Source organism: Orcinus orca, chromosome 8 (genome assembly GCF_937001465.1).
Source record: "Orcinus orca chromosome 8, mOrcOrc1.1, whole genome shotgun sequence".
Classification (NCBI taxonomy): domain Eukaryota; kingdom Metazoa; phylum Chordata; class Mammalia; order Artiodactyla; family Delphinidae; genus Orcinus; species Orcinus orca.
In genome coordinates this window covers 8,869,656-8,890,328 of record NC_064566.1, presented here as the reverse complement: position 1 = coordinate 8,890,328, position 20,673 = coordinate 8,869,656, and the positions used below count along the sequence as shown (strand labels likewise).

At 51.0% G+C, this 20,673-nt stretch overlaps 1 protein-coding gene across 1 annotated transcript; it reads left to right on the top strand.

Annotated features, from left to right (window-relative positions):
* The first annotated feature begins 51 nt into the window (after nucleotides 1–51).
* SLC3A2 (solute carrier family 3 member 2) lies at nucleotides 52–6,199 on the top strand. The gene is made up of 9 exons (XM_012538809.3): nucleotides 52–629; nucleotides 1,022–1,195; nucleotides 1,777–1,871; nucleotides 3,508–3,576; nucleotides 3,682–3,740; nucleotides 3,891–4,071; nucleotides 4,184–4,327; nucleotides 5,482–5,565; nucleotides 5,690–6,199. The coding sequence occupies exons 1-9, from the start codon at nucleotides 197–199 to the stop codon at nucleotides 6,050–6,052; spliced, it is 1,602 nt and encodes a 533-aa protein (XP_012394263.1). The 5' UTR covers nucleotides 52–196; the 3' UTR covers nucleotides 6,053–6,199.
* The last annotated feature ends 14,474 nt before the right edge of the window (nucleotides 6,200–20,673 follow it).

Here is a 20,673-nt window from a genome sequence, read left to right as displayed (position 1 = left end):
CACTTTAAGGGGCGGGCCGGGGCGGGGCTCCCGTGCCCAGTCCCAGAGACCGCGCCCGCCCGGCCGCAAACGCGGTCGTGGAAGCTGAGCGGAGTCACGGAAACCTGGGAGACTGTTCTGGGGCCGGGAGGTCCGGGCAGCTATCCAGCCACCAGCTGACCGCAGGCTGCGTCGTGTTGCCGGTTTCGCAGGCACCATGAGCCAGGACGCCGAGGTGGACATGAAGGAAGTGGAGCTGAACGAGCTGGAACCCGAGAAGCAGCCGATGAACGCGGCGTCGGGGGCGGCTGTGGCCGTGGCCGTGGCGGGCGGCACCGAGAAGAATGGTCTGGTGAAGATCAAGGTGGCCGACGACGAGGCGGCCGCGGCGGCCGCGGCCAAGTTCACAGGCCTGTCTAAAGAGGAGCTGCTGAAGGTGGCAGGCAGGCCTGGCTGGGTACGCACCCGCTGGGCGCTGCTGCTGCTCTTCTGGCTCGGCTGGCTGGGCATGCTGGCGGGCGCCGTGGTCATCATCGTTCGGGCGCCGCGCTGCCGCGAGCTGCCCGCAATGAGCTGGTGGCACAAGGGCGCCCTCTACCGCATTGGCGACCTTCAGGCCTTCCAGGGCCGCGACGCAGGCGACCTAGTGGGTGAGTCCGGGGCTCCCCCAGCCCCACCCCGCGTTCCCCTGGTTTAACTGGTCACCGGCTTCGACCCCTGTGCCCAGATTGACCCAGGTGGTTCTCCACCCTTCCTGGTACTGGTGACCGACCCCCGGGACGTAGCCCCTCCTTCTTTCTTCGAAGGAAACCGCCCCCCACTCCCTCTTTCCTGAGGGTGGCTGACTCAGCATGCTCCCTTCCCCCCCCTCCCGGCGCCAGTAGCCTATCGCTGCCGGTTTCTGAAGCAATGTTCTAGTCTCCTTACAACAGCTTCTCTCGTGATCCAGCCAAACCGCCCCCGCCAACTTCGTCTCGGGGAGAATAGGGGCGATCAGGGGCCTCAGGGAGGCGTCACTTTAAACTCTGCTTCTCCATTTCAGGCCTGAAGGGGCGGCTTGATTACTTGAGCACCCTGAAGGTAAAAGGTTTTGTGTTGGGCCCAATTCACCAGAACCAGAAGGATGACCTCACAGGGACCAACTTGGAACAGATCGCCCCCACTTTCGGCTCCAAGGAAGATTTTGACAGTCTCCTGCAATCGGCCAAGAAAAAGAGTGGGTGTCCTAGAGCTCGCAAGCAGCTAGGAAGGGCTTGGCCTTCTGGCCAGAGGAAAGGCCGGATAGCTTTACTGTCTGGTTTATTGCTGAGTGGCTCAGAGTTTTCCTAAGGCAGGTACAGGGGAGGTTTGTTAGGCTTCAGCCTAAAATGGACTTGTCAGGTGGTTCAGAGCCCTTCTATACTTGGATGTGCAGTTATTTAACTTCTGGGCTTCAGTGCCCTTATTTGCAAAGTGTAGGTTTTTGCTAAATCAGTGGTTTTAAAGCTTGTAAAAGAGTGGATCCTTTTGAAAAAAATCCGAGGAAAATCTTTTCTTACATTGAACAGGGTTTGCCTTGGGGGTGAGGGGCCCAGGGCCTCATAAGCTCAGCCTTCTCTGTTACACTACCCTCCCCCCGCCTCCCGCCCTGCCACTTGCTCATATCTCTGTTTCAAAGGAACGAGTTTTGCCAGGGTTCAAGTCTAAGCTTTTGTACCAATACGTAGGAAATACTCTGCCGACTTATATTTGTTGATTTCCTCCTTTCCCCTCCCCCCAGAGTCTTTCTATCAACTGCCTCCCCCTCCATTGTTCTAGGCATCCGGGTCATCCTAGATCTCACTCCCAACTACAAGGGCCAGAACCTGTGGTTCCACTCCACTCAGATTGACACTGTGGCCACCAAGGTGAAGGTGAGTGTGTTGGTGCCTGTGGCATGTGGGAGCGGGATGCTGGGGCTGTTCGGTCCTTTCACAGTGAGTTCTATAAACGTAGCCCGGTGCCAGCCAAGGGGCCCCTTGCTCCTTGGAGCCAAGCAGGTGTGCTCCTCCCACAGGCAGAAGGATAGGCAAACATTGCACCCCTATTTTTGTTTGTTCCTTTTCTGACCACTCATTTTCCTTGTTTCCCTGACTCTGAGGGTGACAGTGCCAGGAAGGGAATTTCTCAGATGTGAATTTTCTTCCTTTTGGGAGAGGAAGCCCTTTCTCTATGGGAATTCTGTCTTGTCTGGTTTCCCTTTTCTTATTTGATGTGTTTTGGAGTGGAGCCCAGTCTGAAATTGTAAGCATTGGGGTCTTCCTATGTGTCTGGGAGTATGCTGAGTACTTTATATACCTTCTTTAATCCCCTGTATAACCAAACAAGGTCCCTGTCAGTGTCCCTAATCTGTAAATGAGGAAGCTAAGGTTCACAGGTCTTTAATGTGCCCTGGGATTTGATGTTCCAACTAGTCTTATCTCTCTAATCTGCCTACTCTGAAGGCCTAGGCTCGAACTCTGTACCCTGCAGGCTGGGAGTGGGGCTTTGAATGTCATCCCAGCTCCTAATGCCTGGGTTCCAGGACACTGACCAGTTCAGAAAGGGTAGAACAAAAATGGAGGCAGACTCTGACACTTTGCTGGCAGCCGTGATTCTGAGGTAGAATTCTGTCGTCCCAGTTGACTGATTTCAGTTGACTCTTGGGGTCATTCGGTTCATTCCTTGCTACTTGCTGGAAGACCCTTTAAAAGTTACTGAGAAGGGAATGTTTTCAGATGGTGTGGCATGAGGTGTTGTAGCCTCAGATGAAGATGGAGACTAGAGGAGAGAGCACATGGATCAGAGAGAGAAAGAGGAAGAGAGGGGCAGCAGGAGTGGGGTTCCATGTCATGTGCCCCATGAATGCCAGGGCTTCAGGCCTGGGCCTGTTCTGCAGAGCTGGCTTCTCTTTTCAAATCTTTGGCTAAACTGCCCTGGGGCTGTGCCTTGAATTTCACTTTTTTATCCTTGGTCTTGGCTCTGACTAGCTGTTTTACTTACACCCTCCCCAGGCTCCAGGAAACTGGGAGAGGAGTAAGTATACTCTTCTTGGGATCTTGGTTAGCATTTTCGCTCCCATCTCTGCTGCTCTCTGATTGTGGCCTTGGGCGCGCCTCCTTGCGCCTCTGACATTGTTTCCTTATCTGTAAAATGAGTATACCAGCATTCCACACATGCTAAGTGTTAGATGAAGTTACATGTATGAACACACTTTTCTCATAGGTCTTTTCTGTAGGGGTCAAAGGTAAAGCTTAAAAAAAAAAAAAAGGTAAAGCTTTGTGATTCACCATGAGGAGGAGTAGAGAAGTAAAGCGTAATATCACTAAGAGAATCAATGATAGGTTAGAATGGAAGGGAACTAAAGGCTACCTCCAGGTTTATAATAGAGGCAAGAAAGTGAGACCGTTCACGGCAAGTGACTCTCCAGAGGCCACGGGAGAGTGCATGGTAGGCAAGATCTCGTGTGGGCTGAGCCCTTGCATCAGAGTGTTGATATCTTTCCTCTGTTCTTTTGCCTCCCTCCTGTAGGAAGCGCTGAGGTTTTGGCTGCAGGCTGGTGTGGATGGGTTCCAGGTTCGGGATGTGGGGAATCTGACAGTGAGTACCCTTTCCACGCGAGAAGCAGAGCCTGGGTGAGAACAGAAGCACCCGCCAGGGCCTGGTAGTGTTCCCTGCTTCTTGCCTCTGCTCTTTTCCTTCTAGGATGCGTCTTCACTCTTGGCGGAGTGGCAGAATATCACTAAGAGCTTCAGTGAAGATAGGTGGGTACCAGACCCTGGCTCCCCTAACTCAGCTCCTTTGTGGGAACCCCTCAGCGGAGTGTTAGCCCCAGGAAGCAGAGGTCCTAGTCCAGAAAACCTTCTCCCTTTCTTGTCCTGTACTACCCTTGACTCCTGCTCTGCTCTGTGCAGGCTCTTGATCGCAGGCACAGACTCCTCCGACCTTCAGCAGATCCTCAGCCTGCTCGATTCCACCGAGGACCTGTTGTTGACCAGCTCTTACCTGTCAACCTCCAGTTTCACTGGGAAGCATACAAATTTCCTGGTCACCCAGTATTTGGACGCCTTTGGCAGCCGCTGGTGCAGCTGGAGTGTGAGTACCACAGTGGTAGGAGAGGGGGCAGGAGGCCTTTTGGAAGAAAGGAGTGTTGGAAGGTGGAGGCAGAGGTGGGCCTTGGGGCTCACTGGTGCTTCCATTCCTGCAGTTGTCTCAGTCGGGGCTCCTGACTTCCTTCGTGCCACCTCAGCTCCTCCGACTCTACCAGCTGCTGCTCTTCACCCTGCCAGGGACCCCAGTTTTCAGCTATGGAGACGAGATTGGCCTAGAGGAAGCTGGCCTTCCTGGACAGGTATCGCTTGCTGCCTGCCCAGCACAGTGGGGGAGGCTGCATTCATCCGTCACGGTGGTTCTGTGGCTGGCAGTGGACGGGCAAGAGACTTGGGGAGGAACCTGCGTTTGATTGCTAGTCAGCCACCTGGGCAGTTGCTGTGTGGCCTTGACAGGTTATTTCACTTTTCTGACTCTTAGTCATCTCTGCTGTGATACTACTTTTTTTATAAGGGTAGTTAGGACTGAATGAGGGCGTATTTTATTTTTATTTATTTTTTTGTTTTGTTTTGTTTTGTTTTTGCGGTACGCGGGCCTCTCACTGTTGTGGCCTCTCCCGTCGCGGAGCACAGGCTCCGGACGCGCAGGCTCAGCGGCCATGGCTCACAGGCCCAGCCGCTCCGCGGCATGTGGGATCTTCCCGGACCGGGGCACGAACCCGTGTCCCCTGCATTGGCAGGCGGACTCTCAACCACTGCGTCACCAGGGAAGCCCTGAGGGCGTATTTTAAAATGCAGTACCTGGCTCCTGGTAGGAGTTCAGTATGGTAGCCATCACTCGGTATTCGTTCATTCACTGGGCAGCGGGTACTCCGTGTCAGGCTCTGCTCTCCAGGAACTCAGAGTTGCGTGGGGGAACCAGATGAGTAAGAGAAGTACATGCAGCGAGTGCCTTGGTGGGGTAAGACCATGAAGGCACCCGGTTAGCTTTAGCCACAGGGTTGGAGGTTGACACCTAAGCTGCTATTTATAGAACCTGTCATTCACTTATTCCACAAAGCTTTATGCAGTAATTTCTGTATGCTATGCGTGGAGGAAACAAAAATACAGCGGTGCACAAAAGAGCTGGAGGTGGTGAAATTAGATAGTAAGCACATGTTGATAAAGATGCCAGGTGCTGATATGTGCAAGAAAGCAGGGTAAGGGGCCTAGAGAGCGGGGACGTGGGTGGTTTTATATCAAATGGCCACAGGAAACCCGATGGAGGCACCTGAGCAGGGACCGGCGGGCAGTGAGGGGCTAGCTTGTGGCTGTCCGGGAGAAGCGCCCTCTAGGCTAGGGGACAGGGTGTGAGGCCCTGAGGTGGGGGACGTTATACTTCTGTGGGGCTGGAAGCGGGAGGAGGAGTTGGAGAGCAGCCCAGGTCTTTCCAAGTCCTGTTCTCCCTGCCTCTTAGCCTGTGAAGGCCCCGGTCATGCTGTGGGATGAATCCAGCTTTCCCAACACTTCAGGACCTGTAAACACTACCATGACTGTGAAGGTAAGGGTTTTAGATGGGCAGGGCCTGATCGGCAAGGGGTGAGGGCAGGTGGCCGGTGGGAGTTCGCGCCCCGGGGAGCCCTCCACCCCTTTCTGCTGTATCTTTACCACTTTACCGTTTGCAGGGCCAGAGCGAAGACCCTGGCTCCCTCCTCTCCCTGTTCCGATGGCTGAGTGATCAGCGGGGTAAGGAGCGCTCCCTGCTGCACGGAGATTTCCACGCGCTCACCTCAGGGCCCGACCTCTTCGCCTATATCCGGCAGTGGGACCAGAGCGAGCGTTTCCTCATAGTGCTCAACTTCGGGGATGTGCGCCAGCCTGCTAGCCTGGGGGCGTCCAGCCTGCCTGCCGGAGCCAGCCTGCCAGCCAGTGTGGATCTGCTGCTCAGCACACAGCCAGGCCGCAAGGAGGGCGCCTCTCTTGAGCTGGAGCACCTGAACCTGGAGCCCCACGAGGGGCTGCTGCTCCGCTTCCCCTACCTGGCCTGACCAGGGCCCACTACCCTTCCCCTCCCCTCCGCAGGCCCTTTGAGTTCTGGTTTCTCTCTCTCTCTCTTCTTTTTTTTTTTTAACTGTTACAGATGAACCCCAAAATAGGGTGTTTTCTGGTTTCAAATAAAAGTCACCCCTACCTGGTATGGCCTCCTCTTCCCTCTACCCGCTGTCAACGGCAGGAAATTCTCTCCCCTTCTTCCCCTCTCCCCCACTGGACCCCCCCCAAGTGATCAGGACCAGGGAGGAAGGGGCCTGTCGAGGTCACAACAGCAAGGTGGTGTCAGGACGAACTAGCATCCCGGCTCCCACCCGGCCCGGAGGTCTCAGCTCCTGCTGACTCTTCCTGACCACCTCCTCAGCAGTGGTCTCCAGCCAAGCGTGGTCACTTTTCCTGTTTTGCAGACTTCACCTTTCTGGGAGAAAAAGTGGGAGTGGGGTGGCCTGTTTTCTAAAAGGTACTTCTAAAAGATGCTGCAGGTTCTTCATTCAACAAGAATTTATTGTGTGCTCAGCACATGCCTGGGGTCACAGGAAGGAACACAGTACAAAGATCCTTGTCTCCTTGGGGCTTATATTCTCGTGAGGAGATGGAGAAGAAAGAAGATGTATAAAATTAAGCGTATGGTGGACATGGTGGTAGTGTTCAAAGAGGAAAAGGTAGAGCAGGGAAAGAGGTAGGTGTGTGGCGTGGGGGGAGTTTGGGGTGAGGGCTAGAGGAGGCCTCACCAAGGAGGTGACATTTGAATAAAAGGTCTGAAAGAGGGGAGGGAGTTAACTTGCTAGATGTCTGGGAAGGAGCTCTCCAGGGCCCTGGGTGGGAGCACACCTGACTCTTGTGAGGAATGAGGTGGGGGCGAGGTGGAGAGGCCCAGGGATGAGGTCTGGTTGGCAAGGGGTGGGCAGGTGGTGAAGGGTATAGTAAGGCACGTAGTGGGGGGGTGGGGGGGGAACAAACAGTTGGCAAACTGCACCGTTGGAGGGCATGGTCCCCAAAAAACTGCCCTCATTTCAGACACCAGCTGCAAGTTCTGGGTCCCCATGACCATCAGTGGGTTATTTGCTAGAGAGGCTCACAGAACGCAGGAAAGCACTAAGATTATGGTTTTATTATAGAGAAAGGAATACACATTCAAAAACCAAGGACGGAAGCACAGGACCCATCTGGGATTGGGAGAGGACCCATCTGGGATTGGGAGGGGTCCCAACGTGAAGTGTCTGATGGTCCTTTCCCAGTGGAGTGGAGTCCTGTCACAGACCTCCTGACTATAACCCACAGAGTGTGGCCAAGCTGGGAAGCTTGCCTAAGACTTTGGTGTCCAGAGTTTTTCTTGGGGCTTAATCACATATGCCCACGTGGCTAACGTTTATTCTCCAGCCCCTCCCGGAGGTTCTGGCTAATAGCTTTAGTCTCCAGCCCCTCCAGATGCCCCGTGTCCCAACGCCCTCATCATAAATCACATCACTAGGGACTTCCCTGGTGGCAGTGGTTAAGAGTCTGCCTGCCAATTCAGGGGACATGGGTTCGAGCCCTGGTGCGGGAAGATCCCATGTGCCGCGGAGCAGCTAAGCCCGTGCGCCACAACTACTGAGCCTGAGCTCTAGAGCCCGTGTGCCTAGAGCCCGTGCTCCGCAATAAGAGAAGCTACTGCAATGAGAAGACCGCGAGGCGTGATGAAGAGTAACCCACGCTCACCGCAACTGGAGAAAGCACGCGTGCAGCAACAAAGACCTGACGCAGCCAAAATAAATACATTTATTAAAAAAAAAATAATAAATCACATCATTAGACTGATGTCTGAAGGCCCCAGACTAACAAAGACACTCCTATCAGGCAGGACATTCCAGGGGCCTAGATATCACCTCCCAGTAACTGAGGGCAAAGGCCAGATTTTGGTGGTGGTAAGAAGCGTTGGAATCCTGTATTTATTTTGCAGGCAGAACCACAGGATTTGCAGTCATAATGCGTTTTAGGTTGGCCTCACAGCCTCAGGTTGAGCTTGGCCCTCTTAGGGAAAAGAACACTCGTTCCTGTAGGATGGGGCTTGGGTCGGGACTGGGTGTCTTAAGGGTGTCTTGATGTAAGGGGCAGATCAAAAGGATTAGATGCCCCAAATTAACGTCGAGTCCTTGTCTGCTGACCCTTGGCCTGAGGGCTGTGAGGGAAGGCGTGCACAGGGCATGTACTCCGAGACTTCAGTTCCTGAGAAGGCACACTCTGCAACCTGCCAGTTGGACCTGAGCTCTCTTCTGCCTGGGATTTGCCTTCCTCTCCTCACGGCCCCTCCCCCTTCTGGCCCACGTCTAATCTGGGCCTCTCCTCTTCCTGAGGCTCCCCACCCCTTCCCTCCTTGGTCCTTTCCCAGGGTCCCAGCTCCAGCCCTCCCTTTCCCCCTCTCCCTCGGCCTCCTGGCCTCCCCTCTGATCCACAGTTTGCATCATGGGGTCGCTACAGATGGGGCCTCATCATGACTGTGTGCTTTGCAACTTACTGTGGGCTTAACACTTCAAAAAAATTGTGGTAAAATATACATAGCATGAAATTTACCATTTTAACCATTTTTAGGCATACAGTTCAGTGGCGTAAAGTACTTCACAGTGTTGTGCAACCATGGCCACCATCCATCTACAGAACTTTTTCATCACGCCAAACTGAGACTGTCCATTAAACAGTAACTCCTCCCATATTCTTTTTTATTAAATAAAATGGGGCTTCCCTGGTGGCGCAGTGGTTGAGAGTCTGCCTGCCGATGCAGGGGACACGGGTTCGAGCCCTGGTCTGGGAAGATCCCACATGACGCAGAGCAACTGGGCCCGTGAGCCACAACTACTGAGCCTGCGCATCTGGAGCCTGTGCTTCCGCAACAGCGAGGCAGCGATAGTGAGAGACCCGCGCACCGTGATGAAGAGTGGCCCCTGTTCGCTGCAACTAGAGAAAGCCCTCGCACAGAAACGAAGACCCAACACAGCCAAAAAAAAAAAAAAAAAAAGTAGTGGCTTAAAAAAATAAATAAAATGAATAAACCAAAAATTAAATGAAGACATTCAAATTTCCAGCGGTGCTGAGTAATCCTGGTAATACTCTGACGTCTGTGCTGTGGAGGAACAAGTGAGAACATGACCTTGCAGGCCCTCTGAGATCTGCAAGAACTGTACCATTACGTATTTCTCCCTGACTGCCCACGTTAGGGACGGAAGGACATAGATGCAGTCATAGAAGCTGTCTCGTCAGCCCTGCAGCTACCCTATGACCAAGGAATTCTCACCTTTATTATCACAGATGAGGAAATTGGCCAGAATGCCTCTCCCCAGGGCAGTCGGAGCTGACAGCAAGACTCACCTGAAATGGGGGCAGAGGGCCAAGGGCAGGTGGCTTCCACGGAAAGGCACCTCTGCGATTCATTCACTCAACAAACAGTTTTTGAGTTACTGCTCTGTTCCTGGTACCATCCTCATTTCCAGATTCAGGGTGAACAAGACCCTGCCTGAATACGGTTTCCAGTCTCCAGAGGACCACATGCTTGACCTCCTAAGCACTGGAACCACCTCTTAAGGGTTAAGCACACTTGTGTTTAAATGAGATAATCGGTTAAATAAGATTTCACTTTTTTTTTTTCCTTTCTGAGTCATTGTGATACATCTATGGGGATTGTGGGGACCTTATTTATAGGGTAAGCGACCTCTGCTCTTGGACACAGCAGTGGAGCTGCCATGTAGACCCAGGCCTTAACCCCATAGTCAAGCCCCCGTGCCACCAGACTCGGTCTTTCCCCAGGGCCTCTAGCCAGTTACCTGCGGGTCGGGGAGGGAACTGACATTTTCCATTGCTCTTAGTACCAATCAATGTGCTATGTGTTGGGACATAAAGGGGACTAAAAGACTGCCACTGTTCTGGGCTTCACTGATTGGAGTGGAAGCAGATGTGCAAATAATCACAGTTCTGAGGTGAAGGCTGTGGGTCAGCTGTAACCTGGGCCCCGTGGAGCACGGACAAAGCGTTTAACCAAGGAGACATCAGGGAAAGCCTCCTGGAGCCTTCGTCAGAGTTGAGACTGAGGCACAAGCAGGCATTCATGTGACGCCCGTGGAGGACAGGGCCACTCGGCTAGAGGGGACATTACGTATAGCCACTCAGTTGAGACGCCCTGGTGAGTGTGGTTTTGGACCACACTAGCTTGGGAGAGTGGTGACAGCCAACCGCAGGCTGAAGCACTAAGGGCTTTAACAGCCATGCTCAAATTATCTGTACTTTGCCTGTTTGTAGATTAGTGGTTCCCACCCTGGTTATGCAGAATCCTCTGGAAAACTCTCTCCCATTCAACATTCACTGAGTTGGAATCTCCAAGGGAGTGAGCCTGGGAGTCTTTTTTTTTTTTTTGCGGTACGCGGGCCTCTCACTGTTGTGGCCCCTCCCGTTGCAGAGCACAGGCTCCGGACGCACAGGCTCAGCGGCCATGGCTCACGGGCCCAGCCACTCCGCGGTGTGTGGGATCTTCCCGGACCGGGGCACGAACCTGTAACCCCTGCATCGGCAGGCGGACTCTCAACCACTGCGTCACCAGGGAAGCCCTGGGAGTCTATTTTAAATTAACTTTCTGAAATGATTCCCACAGCAGTTTGGGAATCGCTAGTACGACGTTTGCCTTGCTTAGTTATGCCCAAGGATGATGATTAGAAAGAAAAGTCCTGGTTTTTCTCCTGAATATTCTGTTTCAGAAGGTCTGGGATAAAACACGAGAGTCTATAAGAAGCTCAGATAAGAATGAGAAAGGAAACCCCTGAGATGTGCTTGGTGGGGAGTGACACGGTCAGGACTGAATTCTGGGAAGCTCACTCTGGCTCGGCTGCTGGAAGAAGCTGAGGGTGGTCAGGACAGGGTGCCGTTTAGGAGACTGGTGGAAGCTTTGGAAGAGAGAGGCAGAGGCTGTGGGGTTGCAGAGGAGGGGATGGCTTGGACAGATGTTTCGAGAGAAGAAGCTCCAGGATTTCATGATAGCCTAGGAGGGACAGACTTGATGTGAGGGGAGAAGGTTGCTGTGTGGTGACTCCTGAGTTTCTAGCTTAGGAGACTGGAGGACCAGGCTGGGGCCATGGAGCTAAGCGGGGGAGTCAGGAAGAGAAGCAGCTGTGGGTGGGAAGGTGATCAACTCCATGCACATGTGCTGGGTTTAGGTGCCCTTGGACTTGCAGGTGGAGGTTTCCAGCGGAGGAGGGTCTACAGCTCAGCAGAGCGGTAGAGGTGGGGGTACCTACGGTGGGTGTGAATGATGTGGTGGCGAGTGTGCGGGGTGAGAAGGGCAGAAAGGGGAGGCTGGAGCCCTGAGAACTGGCAACATTCACAGGACGGTGGAAGAGGGACCCGCGGAGGAGGAGGAAAAGAAGAGAACAGAGCCCTGGGGTGGGGGGATGGGAAGGCCGGAGAAAGAGGCCAGGTCAGGGTCAGAGCAGAGTTGTCCCTGGTGGCCTGCAGTTTGGTGACAAGGAGATCATTGGTGGGCTTCTCCAGAGCCCTTCCAGGGGAGGGTGGAGAAACGGATTTTTCTAATGTTAAGGGTGGGAGGTATTGGTAAAAGCTTCGAGATAGTATCTGTCAGAGTTCCTGGTTTTCTTAAGCAGCAAAAGAACCCATTGAAAGGCTGTCCGGACCTGCCAGGAGGAGGCAGGACCAGATTTGGAAAATGGGCAGGAAGCGGGCGCCAAGGAGCAGGAAGTACAATTGTCTTCTAACTGGAACTGCCTGGGAGGCTGCCACTGGGGACACGCTGCCAATGCGTGTGCGGTTGGGCATAGAGTCTGGACGCGGGCACTGCTGAAGGGCAGAACGTGCTCCACCTGCAGTGGTCCTGAGTCCGGGATGCAGGGGGATCACCTTCTCCTTCTCACAAGTCACCCACGTGGTACTGTGTCTGCACTGAAGGGCCGCCCTCTTCTAGTTCACATAAGGGTGCTGGTGAGCCTGGGGTGGGGGGCGGGGCTAGTTATAGAAGAGTCAAGGATGCTTTTAAGGTTTTCAGCCTGAGGAGCTAGAAGATTGGATTTGCCACTTACTGAGGTGGGGAAGATGGCCGGAGAAATGGGATTTAAAAGGGAACTGGCAGCTCAGTTTGGGCCCTGATGCTTTTGAGATCTAGCAGACATCTAAATGGAAGTGTCAAGATGTTAGCTGGACCTGCTGCTCTGGTGTTCATGGCGTTCTGGGCTGGAGATGGGGATTTGGCAGTCATGCGCACGGCTGGCATTTAAAGCCACGAGATGACAGGAGATGACCAGGGGAGTGAGTGTAGGAAGGGAAGAGAAGAGGACCAAGGACTGAGGGCCAAGCCCTTCAGAGGGGAGAGAGGAGGGGGAGCCAGCAACACAGGCTGAGAAAGAGGGCCAGTGAGGTAGGAAGGAGAGTGTGGCCTCGGGACAAAGCCAGGAGGAAACGTCAAATGCTTCCGGGGACCAAGTAAGAGGACAGAGCCTTGGCCACGGTGTTGATCAGCGTGAGGTCTTTGGTGACCTTGACAAGAGCAGTTTGGGTTGAGGTTAGGGCAGAAGCCAACTGGAAGGGGTTTAGGACGATCAGAGGAGGGAATTTGGGGTCAGTGACTAGACAGTGTAGCTGTTAAGGAAGACAGAGAGATGAGGCACTAGCTGGAGGAAGAAGACGGCCAAAGGCTTTTTTTTTTTTTTTTTTTTTTGCGGTACGCGGGCCTCTCACTGTTGTGGCCTCTCCCATTGCGGAGCACAGGCTATGGACGTGCAGGCTCAGCGGCCATGGCTCACGGGCCCAGCCACTCCGCGGCATGTGGGATCTTCCTGGACCGGGGCACAAACCCGTGTCCGCTGCATCGGCAGGCGGACTCTCAACCACTGCGCCACCAGGGAAGCCCGAGGGCCAAAGGCTTTTAAAAATTATTATTATATTCATTTCACTATTTAATTTTTTTAAACATCTTTATTGGAGTATAACTGCTTTACAATGGTGTGTTAGTTTCTGCTTTATAACAAAGAGAATCAGTTATACATATACATATATCCCCATATCTCCTCCCTCTTACGTCTCCCTTCCTCCCACCCTCCCTATCCCAGCCCTCTAGGTGGTCACAGAGCACCGAGCTGATCTCCCTGTGCCATGCGGTTACTTCCCGCTAGCTATCGATTTTACATTTGGTAGTGTATATATGTCCATGCCACTCTCTCGCTTTGCCCCATCTTACCCTTCCCCCTCCCCATATCCTCAAGTCCATTCTCTAGTAGGTTTGTGTCTTTATTCCTGTCTTGCCCCTAGGTTCTTCATGACCATTTTTGTTTGTTTGTTTCTTAGATTCCATATATATGTGTTAGCACACGGTATTTGTTTTTCTCTTTCTGACTTAATTCACTCTGTATGACAGACTCTAGGTCCATCCACCTCACTACAAATAACTCAATTTCATTTCTTTTTATGGCTGAGTAATATTACATTGTATATATGTGCAACATCTTCTTTATCCATTCATCTGTTGATGGACACTTAGGTTGCTTCCATGTCCTGGCTAATGTAAATAGTGCTGCAATGAACATTGTGGTACATGACTCTTTTTTTTTTTCTAATATATTAAATTTTATTTAAAGGTAGTTTGGTGAATATTCATATCCAATGATTTTGTTGCAGGAAGGAAGACCTCTTCCAGGGCCCGAGAGTGGGCTCTTGTGTAACACTCAGAAATGAATTGTCCGAGGACACACATGGCTGACAAAGCAAAAAACTTTACTGGGAAGAGGCGCCGGGGCGGAGCTCAGCAGGGTAAGGGACCGCAGGGGAACTGCTCCCCATGACTCTTTGAATTATAGTTTTCTCAGGGCATATGCCCAGTAGTGGGATTGCTGGGTCGTACGGTAGTTCTATTTTCAGTTTTTAAGGAACCTCCATACTGTTCTCCACAGTGGCTGTATCAATTTACATTCCCACCAACAGTGCAAGAGGGTTCCCTTTTCTCCACACCCTCTCCAGCATGTGTTGTTTGTAGATTTTCCGATGATGCCCATTCTAACTGGTGTGAGGTGATACCTCATTGTAGTTTTGATTTGCATTTCTCTAATGATTAGTGATGTTGAGCATCCTTTCACGTATTTGTTGGCCATCTGTATATCTTCTTTGGAGAAATGTGTATTTAGGTCTTCTGCCCATTTTTGGATTGGGTTGTTTGTTTTTTGGATATTGAGCTGCATGAGCTGCTTGTAAATTTTGGAGATTAATCCTTTGTCAATTGCTTCATTTGCAAATATTTTCTCCCATTCTGAGGGTTGTCTTTTGGTCTTGTTTATGGTTTCCTTTGCTGTGCAAAAGCTTTGAAGTTTCATTAGGTCCCATTTGTTTATTTTTGTTTTTATTTCCATTTCTCTAGGAGGTGGGTCCGAAAGGATCTTGCTGTGATTTATGTCATAGAGTGTTCTGCCTATGTTTTCCTCTAAGAGTTTTATAGTGTCTGGCCTTACATTTAGGTCTTTAATCCATTTTGAGTTTATTTTTGTGTATGGTGTTAGGGAGTGTTGTAATTTCATTCTTTTACATGTAGCTGTCCAGTTTTCCCAGCACCACTTATTGAAGAGGCTGTCTTTTCTCCACTGTATTCTCTTGCCTCCTTTATCAAAGATAAGGTGACCATATGTGCTTAATTTTTACTTTATCTTTTAATTGCAATATAATTGACATAAAACATACCAATTTGATATTTTTTGTATATATTGGGCAGTGATCATCTCTCATCTCTAGTTAACATCTCTCATCATACATAGTTAAGAGTTTTTTTTCTTGTGATGAGAACTTTTAAGATGTACTTTCTTAGCAACTTTCAAATATGCAACACAAGGCTTTTTATTTATTTATTTAAGATGGGTGCAATCACAGCATTTGTGCTTCAGTGGAGAGGGGAAAATGCTGGAGAGAGGAGCCTTGCTGGATTGATGCCTTTGAGGTCCGGAGAGCGGGTGGGATCTAGTGTGGGGATGGGGTGGGGCTGGCCTTTACTGGGAGCTGGTCACCGAGAAGGTGGAGTAGCAAGTTTAGAGTTGGTGGGTAGATGGGGCAGGGGTGGGGTGGGGGGTGGAGTTTGTGGAATTCCACCGCACATTGCTTTGATTTTCTCAGCCAAACAGGAAACACAGTCAATAGCTGAGAGTTCAGACTGGGGCCTCCTAAGTGTTGGAGGTTTGAGGAGGGGGAGGAAGTATGAATAAATATCCAGGACACTATTCACAGTGTCTGTTTGGGACTAAGGACATCATCTACTTGTTGGAAATGCAGAATCGCAGGTCCACCCCGACCTCTTTTTTTTTTTTGGCCACACCATTCAGCTTGTGGGATCTCAGCTCCCTGGCCAGGGGTTGAACCCAGGCCATGGCAGTGAAAGCCTGGGATCCTAACCACTACACCATCAGACAACTCCCCTACCCCAGACCCCTTGAATCGGAATCGGAGTCTGCATTTTAGTGCCAGATGACTCATGCACACTGGAGTTGGACCGGCCCTGATGGCGTGGAACGGTAGGGCCACCGTCTGAGGGAAATGTAGATGGATGGCCAGGCAGGGTGAACAGTCTGCTTCAGACCTGACTTTGTTTCTCTTGGTGCTAACTAATGGAATTTCAGCACTTGGCCTTGAAAACTCCAGGCCCCTTAACAGGGTGGCAAAAAAAAAGAAAAGAAAAGAAAAAAATCTCAGTATGATAAGGAGAAGATGTTCCTCCGTCTTCTTCTGAAGCAGCAGAAATAAAAGTAGATTCTTTTCTGAATCATAAGACCAACCTTGCAAATGTTATTTCTAACAAGGGAGTCTTGTCAAACAATGAATTTAAGAGGCTGTTGCTTTGTCCTGTGAAAGTAACCTTTAACTTTTAAACAGCTTGTAATTCTGATTGCTTGTCTTCCTTAATAATGTGTTGCCCTGGCAATAATATTTAAATTCACATCTCTGTTTTGTAAAAGGTATAAATACCTGGGAGTTTTTTGTGAAGCCAGAAGGGGGGCACTGGCACATGCCTACCCTCCCACGTGTGGGAGGTAAAACAATTGCTGCAGTGACTGCAAGATTTCTTAAACAGAGTTTGAGCGTTAGCTCATTTAAATGAACACAAAGGAGGCAAGGTCACTTGTGAGCACGGAGGGTAGGGAAAGAGGAGAGGAGAATGAGGAGAGAAGGGGAAAGCTGAGAGCACCTTTGGGAATGAGGCAAGGGAGCTGACTGAGGACAAGTACCAGGGTGGTTAGACGGCACCGTGAGGCCCATTGGCTGAGGTCAGGAGCCCTGCACTGATTCTGGTGCCAATCTGCAAGGTGGCAGGACTTTTTCCCCAGCAGTGCTTGACTGCCCCTGGGTAGGACCAGGGAAGATGGATGGCTGGTGGCGTTGGTCCAGGGTGGTGAGTGTGCGGTGGAAGCCAGGGGCTGGGGGATCGTGGATATTTGTGGTGTGGATGAAAGAGGGCACGGTTCAAGGAAAAGCCATGGCAGGGGAGAGGGTTGAAGGACTGGGAGAAAAAGGACAGGGCCCGGCGGGGGCAGGGAGCAGGAGTGAGGGTGCTGGAGGTTAAGCTCTGGAAGAGGGGGCAGCTGAGGACTGGGTGTGGCTGATGTGAAGTGGAAAATGAGGTCCCTGGGGCTGAAGAGATCATGCCAACGGCGCTAATAAGATGAGTGAGTAACCCAGGTGGGGTGGCAGTCAGGGTTAAGAGGAGGAGAGCATAGCTTTGAAGGTCATCTGGGGGATGGACTCCTCGCTCTATCCAGATGAAACATCTTAACCTCAGTTTCCTCATTTGTGATATAGTCTGAACTGTTTTTACACAACACTTCTGACACCACGCGCGTGTGTTTGTGTGTGTTTATGTGTTGTTTTTTCCCCCGCACTCCAACCAATTCTCTGGACACTAACTGGGGGTCCTACAATTCAATTCAACTCTGACACTAGCTACCAGGAGTTAGCACAGATACTACGAGTGAAGGGCTTGTTCCCCCAAGACTTGTCCCCATTTGAGGTGCCAGTTGCAGGTCCCAGGTTGTCACAGGTACTGTAAATTCAGAGTGTTCCCACAACTCCCTCCTCAGGTCCAGTTATTCTTTAGGACAACTAGAGACAACCAGGACAACTCAACTCAGGAAAGTGCTTTACTTAGCACTACCAGTTTATTAGAAAGGATACAACTCAGGAACAGCCAGACAGAAGAGGTGCATGGGGCAAGGTATGGGGGAGGGAAGGTGTGGGGAGCTCCTATGCCCTCCCTGTGCCAGTCACCCTCCCAGCACCTTGCTGTGTACACCGACCTGGAAGCTCTCTGAACTCTGCTGTTCAGTGGCTTTTACAGAGGTTCCATTGCCTAGGCGTGATTGAAGACATCATTGCCCATTAGTGATCAACTCAGTCTCCGTGGAGGTCAGTGATGGGGCTGAAAATTCCAGCCCTCTATTCACATAGTGGATTCCTCTGGTAACCAGCCCCCATCCTGAAGCTATCTAGCTCCCCGCCCCTGGAATGCCCTCATTAAGCACAAACTCAGGTAAGGTTGAAATGGGCTCATTGTGAATAACCAAAGACACTCCTCTCACCTCTGTCGCTCAGGAAATTCCAAGGGTTTTAAGAAGCTCTGCGTCAGGAACTGGGGACAAAGACCTAATACATATTCCTTCCCTGGTGGTCCAGTGGTTAACAATCCGCCTTCCAGTGCAGGGGATGCGGGTTCAATCCCCGGTTGGGGAACTAAGATCCCACATGTCGTGGAGCAACTAAGCCTGCGCGCCACAACTAGAGAAGCCCGCGTGCCGCAACAAAGACCCAGAGCAGCCAAAAAATAAAAATAAAAAGATAGTTTGTTCACATGTCAGAGGGGAAGAATGCTAATAGGAGTCAGAGAAACCTATGGGCTTCCTGTCTGGTTCCCAGTCGTCTAAGGCAAAATATAATAATAAGGAAAAATATAATATACTAATGATCATTTATTGTCTACTGTGTCACAGACAATGTGTCCAGTACTTTACTGATCCTGAGGGGCTGTGGTGTAACGTGTGTCCCCCCGCTCCGCACCCCCCCTCCCCCGCTCCCCGCCACCTGGCTGGGCAGAGGCAGAGGAGCGTGAGAAAGGGAAAGTGAAATGCGTTCACCCACTGCAGGCATGGGGAGAAAGCCAGTGCTTCCTGAGTGTTTCATATGCGACAGGCCCAGCATGACTATACGTCTTTTACAGATGAGGAGGGGATTGGATTAATAAAGCAATTTGTCCAAGTTCACAAACTCTGGCTCCCAAACTCTTGCCTTGTAATTTCCTGAGTGATAGGGGTGCTAGGAGCACCTTTTGTTTTTTTCTTTTTTGTGGTACGCGGGCCTCTCACTGTTGTGGCCTCTCCCGTCGTGGAGCACAGGCTCCGGACGCGCAGGCTCAGCGGCCATGGCTCACGGGCCCAGCCGCTCCACGGCATGTGGGATCTTCCTGGACCGGGGAACGAACCCGTGTCCTCTGCATTGGCAGGCGGACTCTCAACCACTGTGCCACCAGGGAAGCCCTAGGAGCATCTTTTGTTCTAGTATTTGGTTTTCGATCCTGGTTCCTGACACAGAACTCCTAAATCCCTTAGAGCTTCCTGGGTGATAAGGAGGAATGTCTTTTGTTCTATTGAGGTGACTCTAGACAAGTCCTGGATGGCTCTAGGAAGGGGCCTGCTCATCAGAAAGACCAAGCCGTGATTAGATGCTTGGAACTTTCAGCCCCACGCCTCATCCTCCAGGGAGGGGAGAGGTGCTAGAGATTGAGTTAATTAACAATCGATCACACCTACACGGTGAAGCCTCCATAAAAATCCCTAAAATTTTGGGTTCAGAGAGCTTCTGGGTTGGTGAACACATTCATGTGCTGGCAGGGTGGTGTATCCCAACTCCACAGATACAGATGCTCCCACACTTGGGACCCTTTGGACCTCGCCCTTTGTAACTCTTCACCTGGCTCTTCATCTGTATCCTCTATCATATCCTTTATTATATAACTGGTACATGTAAGTGTTTCCCTGAGTTCTGTGAACAGCACAGCAAATTATTAAACCTGAAGTGGGATCACGGAACCTCCGATTTATAGCCAAAGCAGAGAGAAGTGTGGGTAACCTTGGGACTCACTACTTGGGACTGGCGTCTGAAGCGTGAGCTGTCTTGTGGGACTGAGTCCTTAACTTGTAGGATCTGATGTAAATTTCAGGTAGATATTTTCGGAATTGAATCGTAGGACACCCCCGGCTCATGTTGTAGAATTGGTTGGTGTGGGAAAAAAAACCCCACATATTTAATGTCAGAAGGTTTGTGAGTAGAGTGTAAAGGAAACAGAACTTTTTCCTTTTTAGGGTGAGAATACTCCAAGCAGAGGAGTAAACACATGGAATGAGCTTGAAGCCTGTTTGAGTACCAGGAGAATTTCAGAGGCTGGGAGTAGGGTCTGTGTGGTGAGGTGTCACAGACAGAAGAGGCTGAAGAAGGAAGCAGGTCTTAATGTGAAGGTTGTTGGAGGCTAAGGAGCTTGCTTTTTTTTTTTTGTGGAGCACAGGCTCCAGACGCGCAGGCTCAGCGGCCATGGCTCACGGGCCTAGCAGCTCCGCATCATGTGGGATCTTCCCGGACCGGGGCACGAACCCGTGTCCTCTGCATCAGCAGGCGGACTCGCAACCACTACGCCACCAGGGAAGCCCGGAGCTTGGTTTTTAATCTCAAGCTGTTGGGACTTCCCTGGTGGTGCAGTGGTTAAGAATCCGCCTGCTAATGGAGGGGACATGGGTTCGAGCTCTGGTCCGGGAAGATCCCACATGCCACGGAGCAACTAAGCCTGTGCGCCACAACTACTGAGCCCGTGTGCCACAACTACTGAAGCCCACATGCCTAGAGCCTGTGCTCCGCAACAAGAGAAGCCACCACAACGAGAAGCACGCACAACGCAACGAAGAGTAGCCCCCGCTGGCCGCAACTAGAGAAAGCCCATGCGCAGCAACGAAGACCCAACGAAGCCAAAAAAAAAAAAAAACAAAAAACAAAAAAAATCTCAAGCTGTTTTTGGCTAGCTGTTAGCAAGGAATTGACAGCATCAGAGCTGTGTGTTGGCAAAAGCCCTTTGGCTGAAGCATGGCGAATGGATGGGGGTGGGACCGATTTAGGCAGGGGTGGGCAAACTACGGCCTGTGGGTCTGTATCCCCTGTGAGCTAAGAATGGATTTTGCATTTTTAAATAACTGAAAAGCAAATCAAAAGAAGAGTAATATTTTGTGTCATAGGAAAACTATATGAAATTCAAATCTCAGTGAAATTCAAATCAAGTTTTACTGGAACACAGTCATGTTCGTTTACTTATGTGCTGTTCATGGCTGCTTTTTGACCCTAATGGCAGAGTTGCGACAGAGACTGTATAATATACAAGTACCTAAAAAAATATCCTTCATTTTGCCTCTTGGCTCACAGAGCCTCAAATACTTACTATCTGGACTTTTATGGAAAAAATTTGCTCACCCTTGAAGTAAGAGATTATTAGCAAGAGGCCTGCATTAGGATAGTGACAGAGGGGAGTGGGGGGATGGAGAAAACTGAATGAATTTGGGAAATATTCAGATTTCTGGGTTGAGCACTGCATGAA

What these genes read in the sequence shown, in the direction of transcription:
- SLC3A2 (XM_012538809.3), top strand. Translation starts at nt 197, where the DNA reads ATGAGCCAGGACGCCGAGGTGGACATGAAGGAAGTGGAGCTGAACGAG. An exon ending in GCAATCGGCCAAGAAAAAGA is followed by an intron (nt 1,196 to 1,776) that starts GTGGGTGTCCTA and finishes CCATTGTTCTAG; the next exon opens with GCATCCGGGTCATCCTAGAT. An exon ending in CTGTGGCCACCAAGGTGAAG is followed by an intron (nt 1,872 to 3,507) that starts GTGAGTGTGTTG and finishes TCCCTCCTGTAG; the next exon opens with GAAGCGCTGAGGTTTTGGCT.